Raw genomic sequence first — 23,865 nt, forward strand, 5'->3', positions numbered from 1 at the left:
ATGAAGTAAGAACAGCATGGTGGATTGGTTTAGAGGAGAGGCTACAGGTCAGTAGACTGTTTGAAGGCAGACTGAACTATGTCCATTGTTCTATACACTGGAGACACTGAGGCTGTTGGATTCAGTTTGACTTTCGTGACAATCATGAAAGTGCTATAACATTTTCGCACGCACGCACAAACACACACACAGACACACTAGGGACCAGGCTATTGTCAGTATGCCTCTGAACTGACAGCGAAGCCACAGAGAACGTCAGAGGAGAATGGAATGAGAGGAAGAAGGAAACGGTAACTCACAGTGCTTATTAAACACTGCCATTCCTCATAGACTAGTGTGTGTGTGTGTGTGTGTGTGTGTGTGTGTGTGTGTGCACGCGCAATACGATTGTGCGAGTGATCATGCGTGAGAAACAGCTTCATTACGATAACTATTCCAGGACAAATAGCTCAACAGTGCCTTATGAGGATCCAAGTCTGATTTTCAATCTTATTAGTGACAGCAATGCAATTTGCTAATCGAGGCCAAAGATTGTTGCCGACCTATTTATTATTCCATATTTGGCCTCTGCGAATTTGTCAATAAAGCATGAAAGTAATGCCTTGATTGGTTTGACCTGACTAGAAGGGAAACTTCAGAGGAAAAGGTTGGCACTACATAAACAAAATATATTTGGTTATATTTTTTAAAACATTTTTTAGTCATTTAGCAGACGCTCTTATCCAGAGCGACTTACAGTTAAGTGAGTGCATACATTATTTTTTTATTTTTCATACTGGCCCCCCGTGGGAATCGAACCCACAACCCTGGCGTTGCAAACGCCATGCTCTACCAACTGAGCTACATCCCTGCCGGACATTCCCTCCCCTACCCTGGACGACGCTGGGCCAATTGTGCGCCGCCCCATGGGTCTCCCGGTTGCGGCCGGCAACGACAGAGCCTGGATTCGAACCAGGATCTCTAGTGGCACAGCGATGCAGTGCCTTAGACCACTGCACCACTCGGGATAACCGAGGGCCTTTAATCGAGTGAGAACAAGTTAATTCAGAACGAGCTAATTGTTTGCGTCCTTTTTTGTAAGCCCAGGAAAAGAGAGGTGGGCAGCAGAGAGCATTGTGGGACTTGGAGATGTCTTACTGTATTTCTCATCTTTGCATCTCTGCAGGATCTCCAGGCTCCTCTGGTGCACAGGGTGGTGGAGGAAGCTGAAGCTGTCCACCCTCTTGACGACACACGGTACAGCAGCATCATTCCCTGAGAGAGAGAGAGAGAGAGAGAGAGAGAGAGAGAGAGAGAGAGAGAGAGAGAGAGAGAGAGAGAGAGAGAGAGAGAGAGAGAGAGAGAGAGAGAGAGAGAGAGAGAGAGAGAGAGAGAGAGAGAGAGAGAGAGAGAGAGAGAGAGAGAGAGAGAGAGAGAGAGAGAGAGAGAGAGAGAGAGAGAGAGAGAGAGAGAGAGAGAGAGAGAGAGAGAGAGAGAGAGAGAGAGAGAGAGAGAGAAGGACAAAGACAGAGAGCGAAAGAGGGAGAGAGAGAGTGAAAGAGAGGAAGAATTAGTGTGTTAGGTTTGCGAAAAGTTTGACTGAATGTCATGCAACTGGATGGAGATGAAGCCTAATGTGGAAGCTCAGCATATAATAATAGGAGATGAAGCCTAATGTGGAAGCTCAGCATATAATAATAGGAGATGAAGCCTAATGTGGAAGCTCAGCATATAATAATAGGAGATGAAGCCTAATGTGGAAGCTCAGCATATAATAATAGGAGATGAAGCCTAATGTGGAAGCTCAGCATATAATAATAGGAGATGAAGCCTAATGTGGAAGCTCAGCCTATAATAATAGGAGATTAAGCCTAATGTGGAAGCTCAGCATATAATAATAGGAGATGAAGCCTAATGTGGAAGCTCAGCATATAATAATAGGAGATGAAGCCTAATGTGGAAGCTCAGCATATAATAATAGGAGATTAAGCCTAATGTGGAAGCTCAGCATATAATAATAGGAGATGAAGCCTAATGTGGAAGCTCAGCATATAATAATAGGAGATGAAGCCTAATGTGGAAGCTCAGCATATAATAATAGGAGATGAAGCCTAATGTGGAAAAGTGGCAGCCCCTGCATCATCAGTGGTCGGGGGGAGAGCTAAAACTCATTCACCTCCGAAACAGACCAGGATGTTACCTTGCCACTGCTGTTCTTTCTGGATATAGAAATGCATACGTGAACATCTCCCAAACCGGCGACGAATAATGGCAAAGAGCTGCGTTCAGGGTTGTGAAGTCAAGCTTGTCTAATCACAGAACGTTCAGGAGTCATATTGTGTGGCAAGGATACTTCTTGTCCCTTCCAACCCGGGGCGAAGTAAAACATTTGAGCAGATGCTATTTCTGACAGCCCACTGAGGGAAACATACTGTACAGTGGGGGCTCTGGGGGGAGAAATCTCACATCCCGAGAGGAATCCGAGTGTCGCTCTCTGTCACTCTGGAAGAGGGGTGAGAGTGTGTGTCTGGGAGAGTATGTGTTTCAGTGAGTTTGTACGTGAACATGTCTGTGTGTAAGGCTATGTATTGTACATGGCTCCACTAGCAGTCTATGGTCTCACCAGTCTTCTTGTCGGTGTGTCTCTTCCCAGCCTCCCTGAAGGCCACCATGGCCCTGAAGTAGGCTCTGAGGACGGCCCAGCGGAAGGTGGCCACCGGGTCGATGCCCATCAGGCCACAGATGAAGGCGTTCTTACTGCTCTTCAACAGGGCCACGATGTCCGGACGCATGTGATCAGTGTTCTTCTCCCTGAAGTCCTGTAGGGGCAGAAGATAGTGATGAGATCTATCAACCTGAAGTCCTGTAGGGGCAGAAGATAGTGATGAGATCTATCAACCTGAAGTCCTGTAGGGGCAGAAGATAGTGATGAGATCTATCAACCTGAAGTCCTGTAGGGGCAGAAGATAGTGATGAGATCTATCAACCTGAAGTCCTGTAGGGGCAGAAGATAGATATGAGATCTATCAACCTGAAGTCCTCTAGGGGCAGAAGATAGATATGAGATCTATCAACCTGAAGTCCTGTAGGGGCAGAAGATAGATATGAGATCTATCAACCTGAAGTCCTGTAGGGGCAGAAGATAGTGATGAGATCTATCCACTGGATCTATTATACAGTCCAGGCAGTCCGTCTCCATTTCAGTTTGTTTCTTCCGTTTGAAGCTTAACATACAGTGCATTCGGAAAGTATTCAGACCCCTTGACTTTTTCCAAATTTTGTTACGTTACAGACTTATTCTAAAATGAATTAAATTGTTTTTTTCCCCTCATCAATCTACAGACAATACCCCATAATGAAAAAGCAAAAATAGGATTTCCGAATGTTTTGCTAATTTATAAAAAATAATAACTGAAATATCACATTTACATAATTATTCAGACCCTTTACTCAGTACTTTGTTGGAGCACCTTTGGCAGCGATTACAGCCTCAAGTCTTCTTGGGTATGACGCTACAAGCTTGGCACACCTGTATTTGGGGAGTTTCTGCAGATCCTCTCAAGCTCTGTCTGGTTGGACGGAAAGTGTCGCTGCACAGCTATTTTCAGTTCTCTCCAGAGATGTTTGATCGGTTGAAGTCCGGGCTCTGGCTGGGCCACTCAAGGACATTCAGAGACTTGTCCCGAAGCCACTCCTTGTCTTGGCTGTGTGCTTAGGGTCGTTGTCCTGTTGGAAGGTGAACCTTCGCCCCGGTCTGAGGTCCTGAGTGCTCTGGAGAAGGTTTTCATCAAGGATCTCTCTGTACTTTGCTCTGTTCAGCTTTCCCTCGATCCTGACTAGTCTCCCAGTCCCTGCCGCTGAAAAACATCACCACAGCATGATGCTGCCACCCCCATGCTTCACCGTAGGGATGGTGCCAGGTTTCCTCCAGACGTGACGCTTGGCATTAAGGCCAAAGAGTTCAATCTTGGTTTCATCAAACCAGAGAATCTTGTATCTAATTGTCTGAAAGTCCTTTAGGTGCCTTTTGGCAAACTCCAAGCGGGCTGTCATGTGCCTTTTACTGAGGAGTGGCTTCTGTCTGGCCATAAAGGCCTGATTGGTGGAGTGCTGTAGAGATGGTTGTCCTTCTGGAAGGTTCTCCCATCTCCACAGAGGAACTCTGGAGCTCTGTCAGAGTGACCATTGGGTTCTTGGTCACCTCCCTGACCAAGGCCCTTCTCCCCCGATTGCTCAGTTTGGCCGGGTGGCCAGCTCTAGGAAGAGTCTTGGTGGTTCCAAACTTCTTCCATTTAAGAATAATGGAGGCCACTGTATTCTTGGGGACCTTCAATGCTGCAGAACTTTTTTGGTACCCTTCTCCAGATCTGTGCCTCGACACAATCCTGTCATAGCTCTAGGACAATTCCTTTGACCTCATGGCTTGGTTTTTGCTCTGACATGCACTGTCAACTGTGGGACCTTATATAGACAGGTGTGTGCTCCAATCAAGTTGTAGAAACATCTCAAGGATGATCAATGGAAACAGGATGGACCGGAGCTCAATTTCGAGTATCATAGTAAAGGGTCTGAATACTTATGTAAATAAGGTATTTTCTGTTTCGTATTTTTAATACATTTGCAAAAATTTCAAAAAACCTGGTTTTCACTCTGTCATTATGCCGATTGATGAGCAATTTTTTTTTTTTTAATCCATTTTAGAATAAGGCAGTAACATAACAAAACGTGGAAAAAGTCAAGGGGTCTGAATACTTTCCGAATGCACTGTATATCGAAACACAGCAGGGAACTGGGCTGTGAATCTGATTCAAATGGCAAAAGAGGTCGAACGGTTTCTGTCAGTCACTACATACAATCAATGAGGAGTCTAATGAGGATGGCTTACAGAATGGTACACGGGCAGGGCCAAAACCATCTGTGTGGTAACTGTTAGCTAAGAGACACAGAATGGTACGCGGGCAGGGCCAAAACCATCTGTGTGGTAACTGTTAGCTAAGAGATACATGCCTTCATTTGGTCTTAGGACCCAAAGGATTTCTGCATTCAGATATAGCATCTGCCTTGAAAAACTCCGAAATGGAATTTAGAATGTGAATTTGCAATAGCACCATTTTCTTTCTTTAATTTCAGTTTGCTGAGAAGTAATATTTTCCTCACCAAGCTACAATAATTAGTGGTGTGTGACAGAGTATCTAAACGGTTCAATGTTCTTCTCAGTGTCTATTTATTAGACGGCCCAGTAGCCTACATTCATTAATGGACAAACTTTGCCAGTAGTGTCTGTCAGTAATAACACAACTCTGACATAACTCTGTCATACAGGCTGACATACAGGGCTGTTGTGAATGAATGAATGATGAACGGGTTGTGGTTGACACTGAATCTAGGGTTAGGGTTACATGTGGTCACGTCAGCAGTCCTTACCTTGACCCCGTACTTGACCTTGCCGGCGTAGTGGCAGATAATGAAGACGGGCTCCATGACGGCGGGGAACTCGATGTAGCTGTTCCCCTCGTGCTGCCGCTTGAACTTGTCCAGCAGGGTCTGGTTAGAGGCCTGGGGGAAACTAAAGGGACAGAGAAGGGGGGGCGGGGACTAGTGTTAGGACTGTAGGATGGGAGACCAGGGTATCTACTGACTAGCCTGTTTCCAGATCAGTTTGTGCTGTCTTGCTAACTCCTGGGGTCATGCAACAAATCTGGGACCAGGTTATCCACTGACAGGTACCACGTCAACAACTAAAGACAACTCTGTCTTTCAGAATGCACAAAACACAAAGTCCTATGAAACCTGACATCTCTAGCTATATACCAAACATTATAGTCCTACGGTTTCCAGGAGTAAATTGGTGACAGCTTTTTCTCTCACACACATTGCTGCAAACTTTCTCCCATTACCTAAAGCAGACTGAGCCTGCTCTGGGACTCCTCTGCTCTGTACAAAGTGGCGTGCTCCCTTAAAGCAACACTACACACTAAAACATGCTCCCTTAAAGCAACACTACACACTAAAACATGCTCCCTTAAAGCAACACTACACACTAAAACATGCTCCCTTAAAGCAACACTACACACTAAAACATGCTCCCTTAAAGCAACACTACACACTAAAACATGCTTCCTTAAAAACAAGCAGTCATCGTGTTTGAAGCTGGTGTACAAAACCCAACGTAAAAGACGCAAAAACGAAACTTAAGAACGGGAAGCATAGAAATAGCGCACATTTAAAAGATCTACCGCTTCTTGGACTTGCTTTCAATGAAAATGAATGATCTATAACTCACATTTCACCCAAAAAGTTACATATTGTAGATATAAAGGAACACTACACCCCACTCACTAAAACATGTCTTGGGGGCTATGACACATCCTGGTTCCCCTTGGGGTCAAATAACTAGCCTCACTGGCTCGTTATAAATTGACTAACCGGTAGTAGGGCCCCTGGAAACAAATGCTATCCTTGAGAGTGTCTGAAAGAGGCCGCAAGCTAACTATGAACGATGAAATCTTAAAGTGCTTCATAATCATTAGCATTGCATTCCTCTGTGCGATGGAATAAATCACGCGAGAGGCCCGGGAGGGAGGCCTTTGAGAGGGAAAAAATATCCCTCTGACCTTGTGGCTCTGGGAAAGCGGTCCAAACAGTCCCTACACTCTTCCATCCACTTGTTATTACATCCAGATGAGTGTTCAGGGCTAAGTGGCTAGCAGCGCTAATGGCTAGGTTAGGCTAGGTTAGCTAGCTAGCTCACGCAGCTAATATGATCATGGCGGTCCTATGTGTTTTTGTGCGCGAGGCTGGGTTTAATTTATGAGGGATTGAAATGGGATTGTGCAGTGGCCTGTGGGAGAGGCTTTAGAAAGGGCGTACGTGTGCCCCAGAAAGGCAAATATATGAGTTAGCGTGTATCATTAGTTTTTATTCGCTTAAGTTAGCCTGGCTAACGTTGTAATCAATCAAGTATTTCGCTAGTAATGAAGAGCGTTGTTAGCCTTTATTCCTCATCTTGTCTGTGCTCTGCTCGCGTGGGGTGACTCATTGTCAATGAGTGTTGGTCCAGCAATGTAACCAACTTGGTTTTACATTGACTTTGTTCTAAAGAAATTTGACATATAACCAAAACATAGCCTACCACGTTCTTCTGAGCAGTCTAATTCTTCACCAAAACGATGTTCTATGGAGCCTGAGGACATTCGAGAACGAGTCCTTTTTACTGCAGATGGATGTCATGGCTAAGAAAGTACACCTCTAAATGTGACATTGCAGGAAACTTCCCTGAGGTAGCGCTTTAGGAGCGTCAGCGAAATGACTAAAATGTAAATGTAGATGTGTACACAAAAGGAAGGAGAAAGGAGAAAGGCTCTGACATGACAGCTCACATACCTGCTCTCTTCATCCAGCAGGTGGAGCAGCGCGGTGGGCTTCTTACTGATAAGGTTGATGCAGCCCGTGTTGTCTATGTAGTCGATGTTGTGCCAGCTGATGCCCTCGGCCCTATACTCCTCCTGTAGGGGGAAACAACAGCGGTGTTGTGTCAGAAACAGTGCCGGCGGTAAAAGTTGTTCACAAGTCATCCAATACATCACATTACCACTTTGGGTATCAATAGAGTATATTTAATTCAATTCAAGTGAATGTCAGGTCAAAAGTTGACAGTCTGGTGAATGCAGCAGAGAGACACCATGAACAGTAAATTCTTCACACGTGTTATGGGACACACTGATAGCGTTAAGAAAGCGTAAGCCGCATTGAAACAGACCTGACCTCAAATCCCATCCCAGACCAAAAACCAAACGGTAAACTAAGACTATACAACAAAGGTCACCAGTGTGTCCACGTGTCAACAGTTTCCTCACAAAGGTCACCAGCGTGTCCACGTGTCAACCATTTTCTCACAAAGGTCACCAGTGTGTCCACGTGTAAACAGTTTACTCACAAAGGTCACCAGCGTGTCCACGTGTCAACCGTTTCCTCACAAAGGTCACCAGTGTGTCCACGTGTCAACCGTTTCCTCACAAGGATATACAGTGAGGGAAAAAAGTATTTGATCCCCTGCTGATTTTGTATGTTTGCCCACTGACAAAGAAATGATCAGTCTATCATTTTAATGGTAGGTTTATTTGAACAGTGAGAGAGAGAATAACAACAAAAAAATCCAGAAAAACGCATGTAAAAAATGTTATAAATTGATTTGCATTTTAATGAGGGAAATAAGTATTTGACCCCCTCTCAATCAGAAAGATTTCTGGCTCCCAGGTGTATTTTATACAGGTAACGAGCTGAGATTAGGAGCACACTCTTAAAGGGAGTGCTCCTAATCTCAATTTGTTACCTGTATAAAAGACACCTGTCCACAGAAGCAATCAATCAATCAAATTCCAAACTCTCCACTATGGCCAAGACCAAAGAGCTCTCCAAGGATGTCAGGGCCAAGATTGTAGACCTACACAAGGCTGGAATGGGCTACAAGACCATCACCAAGCAGCTTGGTGTGAAGGTGACAACAGTTGGTGCGATTATTCGCAAATGGAAGAAACACAAAAGAACTGTAAATCTCCCTTGGCCTGGGGCTCCATGCAAGTTCTCACCTCGTGGAGTTGCAATGATCATGAGAACGGTGAGGAATCAGCCCAGAACTACACGGGAGGATCTTGTCAATGATCTCAAGGCAACTGGGACCATAGTCACCAAGAAAAAATTGGTAACACACTACGCCGTGAAGGACTGAAATCCTGCAACGCCCGCAAGGTCCCCCTGCTCAAGAAAGCACATATACAGGGCCGTCTAAAGTTTGCCAATGAACATCTGAATGGTTCAGAGGAGAACTGGGTGAAAGTGTTGTGGTCAGATGAGACCAAAATCGAGCTCTTTGGCATCAACTCAACTCACCGTGTTTGGAGGAGGAGGAATGCTGCCTATGACCCCAAGAACACCATCCCCACCGTCAAACATGGAGGTGGACACATTATGCTTTGGGGGTGTTTTTCTGCTAAGGGGACAGGACAACTTCACCGCATCAAAGGGATGATGGACGGGGCCATGTACCGTCAAATCTTGGGTGAGAACCTCAGCCAGGGCATTGAAAATGGGTCGTGGATGGGTATTCCAGCATGACAATGACCCAAAACACACGGCCAAGGCAACAAAGGAGTGGCTCAAGAAGAAGCACATTAAGGTCCTGGAGTGGCCTAGCCAGTCTCCAGACCTTAATCCTATAGAAAATCTGTGGAGGGAGCTGAAGGTTCGAGTTGCCAAACGTCAGCCTCAAAACCTTAATGACTTGGAGAAGATCTGCAAAGAGGAGTGGAACAAAATCCGTCCTGTGATGTGTGCAAACCTGGTGGCCAACTACAAGAAACGTCTGACCTCTGTGATTGCCAACAAGGGTTTTGCCACCAAGTACTAAGTCATGTTTTGCAGAGGGGTCAAATACTTATTTGTTCAAACAGGTCCAGTGGTGTTGGGAGATATAAACAGGATCAGTGGTGTTGGGAGGTATAAACAGTTTCAGTGGTGTTGGGAGGTATAAACAGGATCAGTGGTGTTGGGAGGTATAAACAGGTTCAGTGGTGTTGGGAGGTATAAACAGGTTCAGTGCAGCAGGCCACCTATGTTAGCTGGTGTTTAAGCCCCTCGAGCCCTGTGACTACTAAAGTATGACCCAGAAGCCCTGTGACTACTGAAGTATGACCCAGAAGCCCTGTGACTACTAAAGTATGTGTGTGTCTTGGGTCAGTGCCAGACACCATTACACAAGGAACAGGAACAGGAAGTGGAACTAGTTGGGACACCCAACTCCACGGCTAGCAGGGCTAGCGTTGTGGGCAGCGAAGCAGGAAAATAATTTCATGTGTGCAACTTGACATGCCTTCCCCTCCTCCCTAAAAGTAAAAAAAAACGAACTCCACCCATTAAATTCTACATACGACTTACATCATGAAGCATTACTATACAAATCACCCGCCTGGGACATAAGTGTTCACCACCCACAGGGCTCAGCAATGAAGGCCTAAACCTTCCTGTATTACGGAGGGGAACATTACTTTTATGTGCAGCAGAGCTTTTCAGGGGTTATGGCCGTACCAGCGCGCATCTCACACACACACGCACGCACACACGCACGCACACACGCACACACACACGCACGCACGCACGCACACACGCACACACGCACGCACACAATGAGTGGTTTATGGAAGTGAAGGGAGGAACACTGGGGCTGTAAAGGGAGTTGGGAGTGGTGATTTTCAACCTTTAAAGCAGCTATAGATACAGCATTGTCAGTCATAGAGCAACTCTGTCATCTCCCCTCCCTAACACTGATGGCCTGATCCCAGATCCACTTATTCTATTGCCTCTTTTTGGACTCATATTGGCAAGACTATACAAACAGATCTGGGATCAGGCTATGACCTGACATTCTCTGTAAAAATAGTGAAGAGCAGAGAGGTCTGTAGGAGTCACGGTATTGGGATTTAAGATGGATCCACATGACTCATAATGGTGATGTCGTAGTCAAGCGGTAAGTGGAATAAGGTGGTACCGGTAAAGCTACTGAAATCCTACTTTAAAAATAATGGCCATTTTACACTTCATTAAGTTTACAGACTTCAGTGGACGGGTGATGTATTACGACTAAACTGACATTCTATTTACAAAAAGATTCATAGAAATGCGGAACTGAATCGCCCTGTGATTTCAAACATAACAGAGCACAGATGTTTTCTTCAAGTTGGTGAGAAGTCTACACATCTCAGGAGGATGCGTAAATGTGATACACTGTTTGCACATGTGGCCATGGGTTTTTGAGCTCCGATACATCCATAAATCATTTTCATAGAGATGGAGCAAAAATGAAGGAGCACTTGGCATGGTGGTGTAAACATTGGAGCTGGGCCCCCGTTGGGAATAGTATTTGGTACGGTCTTCTTTGCTTTGACCACTGTTCAAACGTAAACACTTGCTTTTGATAAGAGTAACTGATTGGTTGGAGAGGTGAGAGAGCTCTTCTGATAAGAGTAACTGATTGGTTGGAGAGGTGAGACAACCCTGGTGATAAGAGTAACTGATTGGTTGGAGAGGTGAGACAACCCTGGTGATAAGAGTAACTGAATGGTTGGAGAGGTGAGAGAGCCCTGCTGATAAGAGTAACTGATTGGTTGGAGAGGTGAGACAGCCCTGGTGATAAGAGTAACTGATTGGTTGGAGAGGTGAGAGAGCCCTGCTGATAAGAGTAACTGATTGGTTGGAGAGGTGAGACAACCCTGGTGATAAGAGTAACTTAAACTTACCACAATCACTAGTCTGCATAGGAAACTTACCACAATCACTAGTCTGCATAGGAAACTTACCACGATCACTAGTCTGCATAGGAAACTTACCACGATCACTAGTCTGCATAGGAAACTTACTACAATCACTAGTCTGCATAGGAAACTTACCACAATCACTAGTCTGCATAGGAAACTTACCACAATCACTAGTCTGCATAGGAAACTTACCACGATCACTAGTCTGCATAGGAAACTTACCACGATCACTAGTTTGCATAAGAAACGTACCACAATCCAAAGTTCTCCTAGTATGCCAAAAGCACTAGGGCGCTAGGCTAACTGGGCTAAATGAGACAAAACAATAAACACCACGCAGACATAACAAGAGTACGATGAGTCCATCTCCAGGGCTGCGTCTAAAATGGCACCCTATTCCCATAGCCCACAGGGCTGGGTCAAAAGTAGTGCACTATACAGGGAATAGGGTGCCATTTCTGACGCAGCCCAGGCCATTATGATTCGTAAACAAAGACAGAGGGGAGACAGACGGATTTACTCGAGTCGGGTGCCAAGAGGGCCAAAACACCCTCATCAAAACCATATCAAAATACTACGCCTGGATGCCTCTGCGCACGTACATTCCTGACCTGGTAAACCATGCATTCCTTCTGACCATGAGGAAATAGCCCTTTTTCACAACACTATCCACTCTATTGACAATGTAGTGACGTTCACACACACCCACTGGGACACACACACACCGTGACACTCTCTCCCACACAGTATGACGCTAACACACATCAAGGCTAGTGTGTGCCCAGAGAGTAAGCCCAGGGTGAGGGTCCTATGGAGAGAGATGACAACACACCTCACAATAGTTGTGGTCCTCTGTAGCTCAGCTGGTAGAGCACGGCGCTTGTAACGCCAAGGTAGTGGGTTCGATCCCCGGGACCACCCATACACAAAAATGTATGCACGCATGACTAAGTCGCTTTGGATAAAAGCGTCTGCTAAATGGCATATTATTATTATTATTATTATTATTATTATATTACTGTGGAACTAGTTAACAGGCAGACCAGTCACTGCTCTCAGGTTACGTGCTCTGACATCTCCACTAAAGAGCCAGACGTCACCGCTAAAGAGCCAGACGTCACAACCATAGAGATAGAATGGTCACAACCATAGAACGGACATTCCCATTCAAGTTAACATTCCGTGATGGGTGGAACCCACAGACATATTATACTTGAACCCATGCCATTCTGTTTCTATGGTTACATCATGGAGCATTGGATTGAATAGGAAACTTTACTGTCCACACAATTCTGTAATTCAAACAGTAAAAAATGGTATGCCAGTCGGGAGTGACTGTAAACACGCCTTATTCTGTTGTTGACCTGAAGTGTGGTCCATACGTACTGACTCACAGACACACACATTGCACTCCAGGACACACAGACACAGACAGTGGAGGCTGCTGAGGGGAGGACGGTTCATAATAATGGCTGGAACGGTGAGAATGGAACGGCATCAAACACGTGTTTGATGTGTTTCATGTATTTGATATAAATTCCACTGATTCTACTCCAGCTATTGCCATGAGCCCGTCCTCCCCAATTAAGGTGCCAACAACCTCCTGTGGACACACACACAGAAAGAGACCTTACCTGTTCTAGCTTGAAGAGGTGCTGGTTGAAGTAATGATGGAGCCTCTCGTTGGCCAAGTTGATGCAGAACTGCTCAAAGCTGTTGTTCTCGTAGTCTTCAAAGCCAAAGATGTCCAGCACTCCAATTGAAAGAATCTGAAGTGAAAGAGAGAGTTTAGTTAGATGTGTTTTATTTTTGCATACATAACTCAATTTAGAAACAAAGACAATATACTCTTGATGAACCTTCCATCAAAAGAGCCCTACTTAACCCTGGCATCATAGAATACCAAACCACCGTGTCACTGTCAATAGGCGCTATGAATGTTCATATCATCATTATGATAGCTCTATCATATTATGAGAAGAGGTTCGTATACAGCTTTAGTGAAGACCCAAATAACAGAGGGTCTGACTGATTGTGAGTGACGGATGTTAAGCTCTGCTCTTATGTCTCAAGAGTCTATCGGTCTGGCTGAGCACATCAGAGAGCACTGTGGGATAGAGGAGGACTGAGGGACACAACAGATGGATAGAGGAGGACTGAGGGACACAACATAGAGATATAGGAGGACTGAGGGACACAATAGAAAGATAGAGGACTGAGGGACACACAACAGAGAGATATAGGAGGACTGAGGGACACAATAGAAAGATAGAGGAGGACTGAGGGACACACAACATAGAGATATAGGAGGACTGAGGGACACAATAGAAAGATAGAGGACTGAGGGACACACAACATAGAGATATAGGAGGACTGAGGGGCACAATAGAAAGATAGAGGAGGACTGAGGGACACACAACAGAGAGATATAGGAGGACTGAGGGACACAATAGAAAGATAGAGGACTGAGAGACACAATAGAAAGATAGAGGAGGACTGAGAGACACCAGAAAGATAGAGGAGGACTGAGGGACACAATAGAAAGATAGAGGAGGACTGAGAGACACCAGAAATATAGATGAGGACTGAGAGACACCAGAAAGATAGAGGAGGACTGAGGTACACAATAGAAAGATAGAGGAGGACTGAGAGACACAATAGAAATATAGAGGAGGACTGAGAGACACAACAGAGAGCACTGTGGGATAGAGGAGGACTGAGGGACACAGAGAGCACTGTGGGATAGAGGAGGACTGAGGGGCACAACAGATGGATAGAGGAGGACTGAGGGACACAACAGAGAGAGATAGGAGGACTGAGAGACACAATAGAAAGATAGAGGAGGACAGAGACAACAGAGAGCATTGTGTGATAGAGGAGGACTGAGGGACACAACGAGCACTGTGGGATAGAGGAGGACTGAGGGACACAGAGAGCACTGTGGGATAGAGGAGGACTGAGGGACACACTCTTGTGCACACACGCACCACACACGTCTGTTGAGCACCACTAAAACAAGCAGAAGAGGCCATCATGCCATTTGCAACAATGTTCTAGGCACACACACACAGATTTGGGAGGAGAGAAGCAAATATTATCTGTGATCTAATCCTTTGGATGCCCGCTGGGCAAAGCCAGCCAGCTGCCACACGGTTCCCACACACACACACACAGACAGACACAGACACAGACACAGACAGAGAGCGAGCGAGTGAGAGAAGGGAGATAGAGAGGGGAAATGGAGAGAGAGAGAAAGGGGAGATGGAGAGAGAGAGAGCAAGACAACACAGAGAGAGAGAGCGAGAAAGAGAACGAAAGAGAGCGAGCGAGAGAGATAGAACAACACCCTGTAGATCACATCACAACATTACAACGACACACTGTAGATCACATCACAACATTACAACGACACACTGTAGATCACATCACATTAGAACATTACAACAACACACTGTAGATCACATCACATTAGAACATTACAACAACACACTGTAGATCACATCACAACATTACAACAACACACTGTAGATCACATCACATTAGAACATTACAACAACACACTGTAGATCACATCACATTAAAACATTACAACGACACACTGTAGATCACATCACATTAGAACATTACAACACACTGTAGATCACATCACATTAAAACATTACAACGACACACTGTAGATCACATCACATTAGAACATTACAACACACTGTAGATCACATCACATTAAAACATTACAACAACAAATCAAATTGTATTTGCCACATGCGCCGAATACAACAGGTGTAGACATTACCGTGAAATGCTTACTTACAGCCCATAACCAACAATGCATTTATTTTAAATAAAAAAGTAAAATAAAACAACAACAAAAAAGTGTTGAAGAAAAGAGCAGAAGTAAAATAAATTAACAGTAGGGAGGCTATATAAAGGGGGGTACCGGTGCAGAGTCAATGTGCGGGGGCACCGGCTAGTTGAGGTAGTTGAGGTAATATGTACGTGGGTAGAGTTAAAGTGACTATGCATAAATAATTAACAGAGTAGCAGCAGCGTAAAAAGATGGGGTGGGGGTGGGGGGGCAGTGCAAATAGTCTGGGTAGCCATGATTAGCTGTTCAGGAGTCTTATGGCTTGGGGGTAGAAGCTGTTGAGAAGCCTTTTGGACCTAGACTTGGCGCTCCGGTACCGCTTGCCGTGCGGTTGCAGAGAGAACAGTCTATGACTAGGGTGGCTGAAGTATGACACTTTTGAGGGCCTTCCTCTGACACCGCCTGGTATAGACGTCCTGGATGGCAGGAAGCTTGGCCCCAGTGATATACTGGGCCGTACGCACTACCCTCTGTAGTGCCTTGCGGTCGGAGGCCGAGCAGTTGCCATACCAGGTGGTGATGCAACCAGTCAGGATGCTCTCGATGGTGCAGCTGTATAACTTTTTGAGGATCTGAGGACCCATGCCAAATCTTTTTAGTCTCCTGAGGGGGAATAGGCTTTGTATTGCCCTCTTCACGACTGTCTTGGTGTGTTTGGACCATGATAGTTCGTTGGTGATGTGGACACCAAGGAACTTGAAGCTCTCAACCTGTTCCACTACAGCCCCGTCGATGAGAATGGGGGCGTGCTCAGTCCTCTTTTTTCCTGTAGTCCACAATCATCTTCTTTGTCTTGGTCACGTTGAGGGAGCGGTTGTTATCCTGGCACCACATGGCTAGGTCTCTGACCTCCTCCCTATAGGCTGTCTCATCGTTGTCGGTGATCAGGCCTACCACTGTTGTGTCGTCGGCAAACTTAATGATGGTGTTGGAGTCGTGCCTGGCCATGCAGTCATGGGTGAACAGGGAGTACAGGAGGGGACTGAGCACGCACCCCTGAGGGGCCCCCGTGTTGAGGATCAGCGTGGCAGATGTGTTGTTACCTACCCTTACCACCTGGGGGCGTCCCGTCAGGAAGTCCAGGATCCAGTTGCAGAGGGAGGTGTTTAGTCCCAGGATCCATAGCTTAGTGATGAGCTTTGAAGGCACTATGGTGTTGAACGCTGAGCTGTAGTCAATGAATAGCATTCTCACGTAGGTGTTCCTCTTGTCCAGGTGGGAAAGGGCAGTGTGGAGTGCAATAGAGATTGCATCATCTGTGGATCTGTTGGGGCAATATGCAAACTGGAGTGAGTCTAGGGTTTCTGGGATAATGGTGTTGATGTGAGCCATGACAGCCTTTCAAAGCACTTCATGGCTACAGGCGTCAGTGCTATGGGTCGGTAGTCATTTAGGCAGGTTATCTTAGTGTCCTTGGGCACGGGGACTATGGTGGTCTGCTTGAAACATGTTGGTATTACAGACTCAGTCAGGGACATGTTGAAAATGTCAGTGAAGACACTTGCCAGTTGGTCAGCACATGCTCGGAGTACACGTCCTGGTAATCCGTCTGGCCCTGCGGCCTTGTTAATGTTGACCTGCTTAAAAGTCTTACTCACATCGGCTATGGAGAGCGTGATCACATAGTCATCCGGAACAGCTGGTGCTCTCATGCATGCTTCAGTGTTGCTTGCCTCGAAGCAAGCATAGAAGTGGTTTAGCTCGTCTGCTAGGCTTGTATCACTGGGCAGCTCGCGGCTGTGCTTCCCTTTGTAGTGTGTAATAGTTTTCCAGCCCTGCCACATCCGACGAGCGTCAGAGCTGGTGTAGTACGATTCAATCTTAGTCCTGTATTGACTCTTTGCCTGTTTGATAGTTCGTCAGAGGGTATAGCGGGATTTCTTATAAGCGTCCGGGTTAGAGTCCCGCTCCTTGAAAGCGGAAGCTCTACCCTTTAGCTCAGTGCGGATGTTGCCTGTAATCCATGGCTTCTGGTTGGGGTATGTACGTACGGTCACTGTGGGGACGACGTCATCGATGCACTTATTGATGAAGCCAGTGACTGATGTGGTGTACTCCTCAATGCTATCTGAAGAATCCCGGAACATGTTCCAGTCTGTGCTAGCAAAACAGTCCTGTAGCTTAGCATCTGCGTCATCTGACCACTTTTTTATTAACCGAGTCACTGGTGCTCCCTGCTTTAGTTTTTGCTTATAAGCAGGAATCAGGAGGATAGAGTTATGGTCAGATTTGCCAAATGGAGGGCGAGGGAGAGCTTTGTATGCGTCTCTGTGTGTGGAGTAAAGGTGGTCTAGAGTTTTTTTTCCTCTGGTTGCACATTTAACATGCTGGTAGAAATTAGGTAGAACGGATTTAAGTTTCCCTGCATTAAAGTCCCCGGCCACTAGGAGTGCTGCCTCTGGATGAGCGTTTTCCTGTTTACTTATGGCCTTATACAGCTCATTGAGTGCAATCTTAATGCCAGCATTGGTTTGTGGCAGTAAATAGACAGCTATGAAAAATATAGATTAACACTCTCTTGGTAAATAGTGTGTGGTCTACAGCTTATCATAAGATACTCTACCTCAGACGAGCAAAACCTCGAGACTTCCTTAATATTTGATTTTGTGCACCTGCTGTTGTTTACAAATATACACAGACCGCCACCCCTTGTCTTACCGGAGTCAGCCGTTCTATCCTGCCGATGTAGTGTATAGCCCGCTAGCTGTATGTTGTCCATGTCGTCGTTCAGCCACGACCCGGTGAAACATAAGATATTACAGTTTTTAATGTCCCGTTGGTAGGACAACCGTAATCGTAGGTCATCTAATTTATTTTCAAATGATTGAACATTGGCTAATAGGATTGATGGAAGAGGCAGTTTACTCGCTCGCCATCGGATCCTTACAAGGCACCCCGACCTACGTCCACGATATCTCCTTCTCTTTCTCCTGCGAATGACAGGGATTTGGGCCTTGTCGGGTGTCTGTAGGATATCCTTCGCGTCCGACTCGTTGAAGAAAAAATCTTCGTCCAATACGAGGTGAGTAATCGCTGTCCTGATATCCAGAAGCTATTTTTGGTTATAAGAGATTATGGGAGAAACATTATGTACAGAATAAATTACAAATAACGCGAAAAAACACACATAATAGTACAATTGGTTAGAGGGCTGTAAAACGGCAGCCATCTTCTCCGGCGTCATCTCTTCGTTACACACACACTGTAGATCACATCACTCTCCACTCTGACAACTCAGGAACAAACAGCCTATGCTTTCTTAACCACAGTGTAAAAACATGATACACTCAACTGACCTTTGATTAAATTATGTGTGTGCGAGTGAGAGAGGGACATAGAGCGAGAGTGTATTTGGGTGCGTCAGTGCTTGCATGTGTAATGTGTGTGTGTGCATGCAAGCAAGCATGTATGTAATGTGAGTTTTTATTTTTATTTTACCAGGTAAATTGACTGAACACATTCTCATTTACAGCAATGACCTGGGGAATATACTGAACAACAATATAAACCCAACATGTAACAATTTCAACGATTTTACTGAGTTACAGTTGATACTGTATAAGGAAATCATTAGGCCCTAATCTATGGATTTCACATGACAGGGCAGGGGTGCAGCTATGGGTGGGCCTGGGAGGGCATAGGCCCACCTACTTGGGAGCCAGGCCCACCCACTGGGGTGGCTGGTCTCAGACGATCCCACAGGTGAAGAAGCCGGATGTGGAGGTCCTGGGCTGGCGTGGTTACACGTGGTCTGCGGTTGTGAGGCCGGTTGGACGTACTACCAAATTCTCTAAAACGACGTTGGAGTCAGCTTATGGTAGAGAAATTAACATTCAATTCTCTGGCAACCGCTCTGGTGGACATTCCTGCAGTCAGCATATCAATTGCACGCTCCCTCAAAACTTGAGACATCCGTGGCATTGTGTTGTGTAACAAAACTGCACATTCTAGAGTGGCCTTTATTGTCCCTAGCACAAAATGCGTCTGTGTAATGATCATGCTTTTTAATCAGCTTCTTAATGTGCCACACCTGTCAGGTGGATGGATTATCTTGGCAAAGGAGAAATGTTAACTAACAGGGATGTAAACAAATTTGCGCATAACATTTTTGAGAAATAAGCTTTTTGTGCGTATGGAAAATTTCTGGGATCTTTTATTTCAGCTCATGAAACATGGGACCAACACTTTACATGTTGTGTTTATATTGTTGTTCAGTATAGAAACAGAGCAGAGGAGATGAGGGGGGATGAATGAGCCAATTGGAAGCTGGTGATGATTAGGTGGCCATGATGGTATGAGGGCCAGATTGGGAATTTAGCCAGTATGCCGGGGATACGATAAGTGCCATGGGATCTTTAGTGACCACAGAGTGTCAGGACACCCGTTTAACATCCCATCTGAAAGACAGCACCTTACACAGGGCAATGACCCCAATTACTGCAATGGGGCATTGGGATATTTTCTGGGGACCAGAGGAAAGAGTGCCTCTTACTTGCCCTCCAACACCACTTCCAGCAGCATCTGGTCTCCCATCCAGGGACCGACCAGGACCAAAGCTGCTTAGCTTCAGAGGCAAGCCAGCAGAGGGATGCAGGGTGGTATGCTGCTGTGTGACAGAGTTTGCATGAATTATGTGTGTGTGTGTGTGTTGTGTGAGTGTATATGTGCTGTGTGTGTGTGTCCAAATCCTACCTTGGCACTGTGCTCCAGGTCCTTGTTGTTGAGCAGAGCATGGTTGGTCCTGAACACGATCCAGTCAAACAGGGCGCTGTACAGGGATTTGGCCATGGAGTCCCGCACGGTACCAGCCTACATACACAGAGACAATCATGAGACATGGACACATTTTACCATCTGCTCCAATCACAGCGCTATACACACACTGTACATTCATCTAATCTGGACCGTGGGCTGATCCTTCTGTAACCCCCCCCCCCCTTCACACACACAGATACACACAGACAGATACACACGTACACGTACAGTTGTTGAAAGCCTTACATAATGTAGATTAGGTATAAAGCAACAATGACAAACATTTATAAAATTATCTGCTGCATCGTACACAACAAATAGAGAAAAGTGTGAGTGTGTGTGTGTGCGCGCGCGCGCTTTCCATCAATGTACAGGTCTCTCTGTCTGTTTCTGTGTCTGTCTGTTTCTGTCTGTCTGTCTGTCTGTCTGTCTGTTTCTGTGTCTGTGTCTGTTTCTGTCTGTCTGTCTGTTTCTGTGTCTGTCTATCTGTTTCTCTCTGTGTCTGTCTGTCTGTTTCACTCTGTGTCTGTCTGTCTGTTTCACTCTCTGTCTGTCTGTCTGTCTGTCTGTCTGTCTGTCTGTCTGTCTCTGCGTCTATCTGTCTGTTTCTCTCTGTGTCTGTCTGTCTGTCTGTCTGTCTGTTTCTCTCTGTGTGTCTGTTTCTCTCTGCGTCTGTCTGTCTGTCTCTGTGTCTGTCTGTTTCTGTCTGTCTCTGCGTCTGTCTGTCTGTCTGTCTGTCTCTGCGTCTGTCTGTCTGTCTGTCTGTGTCTGTATGTCTGTGTCTGTCTGTCTGTCTCTCTGCGTCTGTCTGTCTCTCTGCGTCTGTCTGTCTGTCTCTCTGCGTCTGTCTGTCTGTCTCTCTGCGTCTGTCTGTCTGTCTCTCTGCGTCTGTCTGTCTGTCTCTCTGCGTCTGTCTGTCTGTCTCTCTGCGTCTGTCTGTGTTTCTCTCTGCGTCTGTCTGTCTGTCTGTCTGTCTGTCTGTTTCTCTCTGCGTCTGTCTGTCTGTTTCTCTCTGCGTCTGTCTGTGTCTGTTTCTGTCTATCTGTTTCTGTCTGTGTCTGTGTCGTCTGTTTCTGTCTGTCTGTCTGTTTATGTCTGTGTCTGTTTCTCTCTGTGTCTGTCTGTCTGTTTCTCTCTGTGTCTGTCTGTCTGTCTGTCTGTCTCTGTGTCTGTCTGCCTGTCTGTCTCTGTGTCTGTCTGCCTGTCTGTCTCTGTGTCTGTCTGCCTGTCTGTCTCTGTGTCTGTCTGCCTGTCTGTCTCTGCGTCTGTCTGTCTTTCTCTGTCTGTGTCTGTCTGTCTGTTTCTCTCTGTGTCTGTCTGTCTGTTTCTCTCTGCGTCTGTCTGTTTCTCTCTGCGTCTGTCTGTCTGTCTGTCTGTCTCTGTCTGTCTGTTTCTGTCTGTGTCTGTCTGTATCTGCGTCTGTATGTGTCTGTCTGTGTCTGTGTCTGTTTGTGTCTGTCTGTTTCTGTCTGTCTGTTTGTGTCTGTCTGTATGTGTCTGTCTGTATGTGTCTGTCTGTATGTGTCTGTTTCTCTCTGTGTCTGTCTGTCTGTCTGTTTCTCTCTGCGTCTGTCTGTCTGTTTCTCTCTGCGTCTGTCTGTCTGTTTCTCTCTGCGTCTGTCTGTCTGTTTCTCTCTGCGTCTGTCTGTCTGTCTGTCTGTCTGTATGTGTCTGTCTGTCTGTCTCTGCGTCTGTTTGTGTCTGTCTGTATGTGTCTGTCTGTATGTGTCTGTCTGTCTGTGTCTGTCTGTCTGTGTCTGTCTGTCTGTGTCTGTTTGTGTCTGTCTGTTTGTGTCTGTCTGTATGTGTCTGTCTGTATGTGTTGGTTTCTCTCTGTGTCTGTCTGTCTGTTTCTCTCTGTGTCTGTCTGTTTCTGTCTATCTGTCTGTTTCTCTCTATGTCTGTCTGTCTGTCTGTCTGTCTGTCTGTCTGTCTGTGTTTCTGTTTCTGCCTGTCGGTCTGTCTCTGTCTGTCTGGCTACTGTATTTCCTATACCATATATCTACCCATCTGTATAAGTATATCTCCATCTCTTTATAAATGTATCTATCTAGACATTTACCTGTCTGACTGTCTGTTTACTCGTCTCTCAATCCAGATATATATGTCTGTTTGTCCATCTGCAGTATCATTGACTCTCTGTACAGTACTGCAATGCACCAGCTTAGCAAAACCAAGGCGCACAGGTTGTGTTTCTCTCTACCTTTAGCTGATCAATGTCAATGTAACCTTAACAAGCTTTGACGTGTGTAATTTAGAGAGGCTAATGAACATATGGACTATCATCAGAATTCTGACCTGTTCTGTTCGATCATCAGCATTCTGACCTGTTCTATCATCTGCATTCTGATCTGTTCTGTTCTATCATCAGCATTCTGACCTGATCTGTTCTATCATCAGCATTCTGACCTGATCTGTTCTATCATCAGCATTCTGACCTGATCTGTTCTATTATCAGCATTCTGACCTGATCTGTTCTATCATCAGCATTCTGACCTGATCTGTTCCATCATCAGCATTCTGACCTGATCTGTTCTATCATCAGCTTTCTGACCTGATCTGTTCTATCATCAGCTTTCTGACCTGATCTGTTCTATCATCAGCTTTCTGACCTGATCTGTTCGATCATCAGCTTTCTGACCTGATCTGTTCTATCATCAGCATTCTGACCTGATCTGTTCTATCATCAGCTTTCTGACCTGATCTGTTCTATCATCAGCTTTCTGACCTGATCTGTTCGATCATCAGCTTTCTGACCTGATCTGTTCTATCATCAGCTTTCTGACCTGATCTGTTTTGCTCTATCATCAGCAATCTGACCTGATCTGTTTTGCTCTATCATCAGCAATCTGACCTGTTCTGTTCTGTTCTATCATCAGCATTCTGACCTGATCTGTTTTGCTCTATCATCAGCAATCTGACCTGTTCTGTTCTATCATCGGCATTCTGACCTGATCTGTTCTATCATCAGCATTCTGACCTGATCTGTTCTATCATCAGCATTCTGACCTGATCTGTTCTATCATCAGCATTCTGACCTGATCTGTTCTATCATCAGCATTCTGACCTGATCTGTTCTATCATCAGCATTCTGACCTGATCTGTTCTATCATCAGCATTCTGACCTGTTCTGTTCTATCATCAGCATTCTGACCTGTTCTGTTCTATCATCAGCATTCTGACCTGATCCTGTTCTATCATCAGCATTCTGACCTGTTCTATCATCAGCATTCTGACCTGTTCTGTTCTATCATCAGCATTCTGACCTGATCTGTTCTATCATCCACATTATGATCTGTTCTATCATCAGCATTATCATCGGATCTGTTCTATCATCTGAATTCTGACCTGATCTGTTCTATCATCAGCATTCTGACCTGATCTGTTCCATCATCAGCATTCTGACCTGATCTGTTCTATCATCAGCTTTCTGACCTGATCTGTTCTATCATCAGCTTTCTGACCTGATCTGTTCTATCATCAGCTTTCTGACCTGATCTGTTCGATCATCAGCTTTCTGACCTGATCTGTTCTATCATCAGCATTCTGACCTGATCTGTTCTATCATCAGCTTTCTGACCTGATCTGTTCTATCATCAGCTTTCTGACCTGATCTGTTCGATCATCAGCTTTCTGACCTGATCTGTTCTATCATCAGCTTTCTGACCTGATCTGTTTTGCTCTATCATCAGCAATCTGACCTGATCTGTTTTGCTCTATCATCAGCAATCTGACCTGTTCTGTTCTGTTCTATCATCAGCATTCTGACCTGATCTGTTTTGCTCTATCATCAGCAATCTGACCTGTTCTGTTCTATCATCGGCATTCTGACCTGATCTGTTCTATCATCAGCATTCTGACCTGATCTGTTCTATCATCAGCATTCTGACCTGATCTGTTCTATCATCAGCATTCTGACCTGATCTGTTCTATCATCAGCATTCTGACCTGATCTGT

General features: G+C 45.5%; 1 protein-coding gene across 1 annotated transcript in view; it reads right to left on the bottom strand.

Moving 5' to 3' along the window:
- Positions 1–23,865, bottom strand: part of LOC121540804 (unconventional myosin-IXAa) — a 228,503-nt gene that overhangs the window by 71,509 nt on the left and 133,129 nt on the right. The window contains exons 10-15 of the mRNA XM_041849910.2: positions 19,846–19,962; positions 12,923–13,057; positions 7,363–7,484; positions 5,404–5,545; positions 2,603–2,798; positions 1,138–1,254 (exon numbers count right to left, since the gene is read on the bottom strand). Of these exons, the coding sequence (XP_041705844.2) occupies positions 1,138–1,254; positions 2,603–2,798; positions 5,404–5,545; positions 7,363–7,484; positions 12,923–13,057; positions 19,846–19,962 (829 nt within the window). The remainder of the gene's footprint in view (positions 1–1,137; positions 1,255–2,602; positions 2,799–5,403; positions 5,546–7,362; positions 7,485–12,922; positions 13,058–19,845; positions 19,963–23,865) is intronic.

Source organism: Coregonus clupeaformis, chromosome 26, assembly GCF_020615455.1.
Source record: "Coregonus clupeaformis isolate EN_2021a chromosome 26, ASM2061545v1, whole genome shotgun sequence".
NCBI lineage: Eukaryota > Metazoa > Chordata > Actinopteri > Salmoniformes > Salmonidae > Coregonus > Coregonus clupeaformis.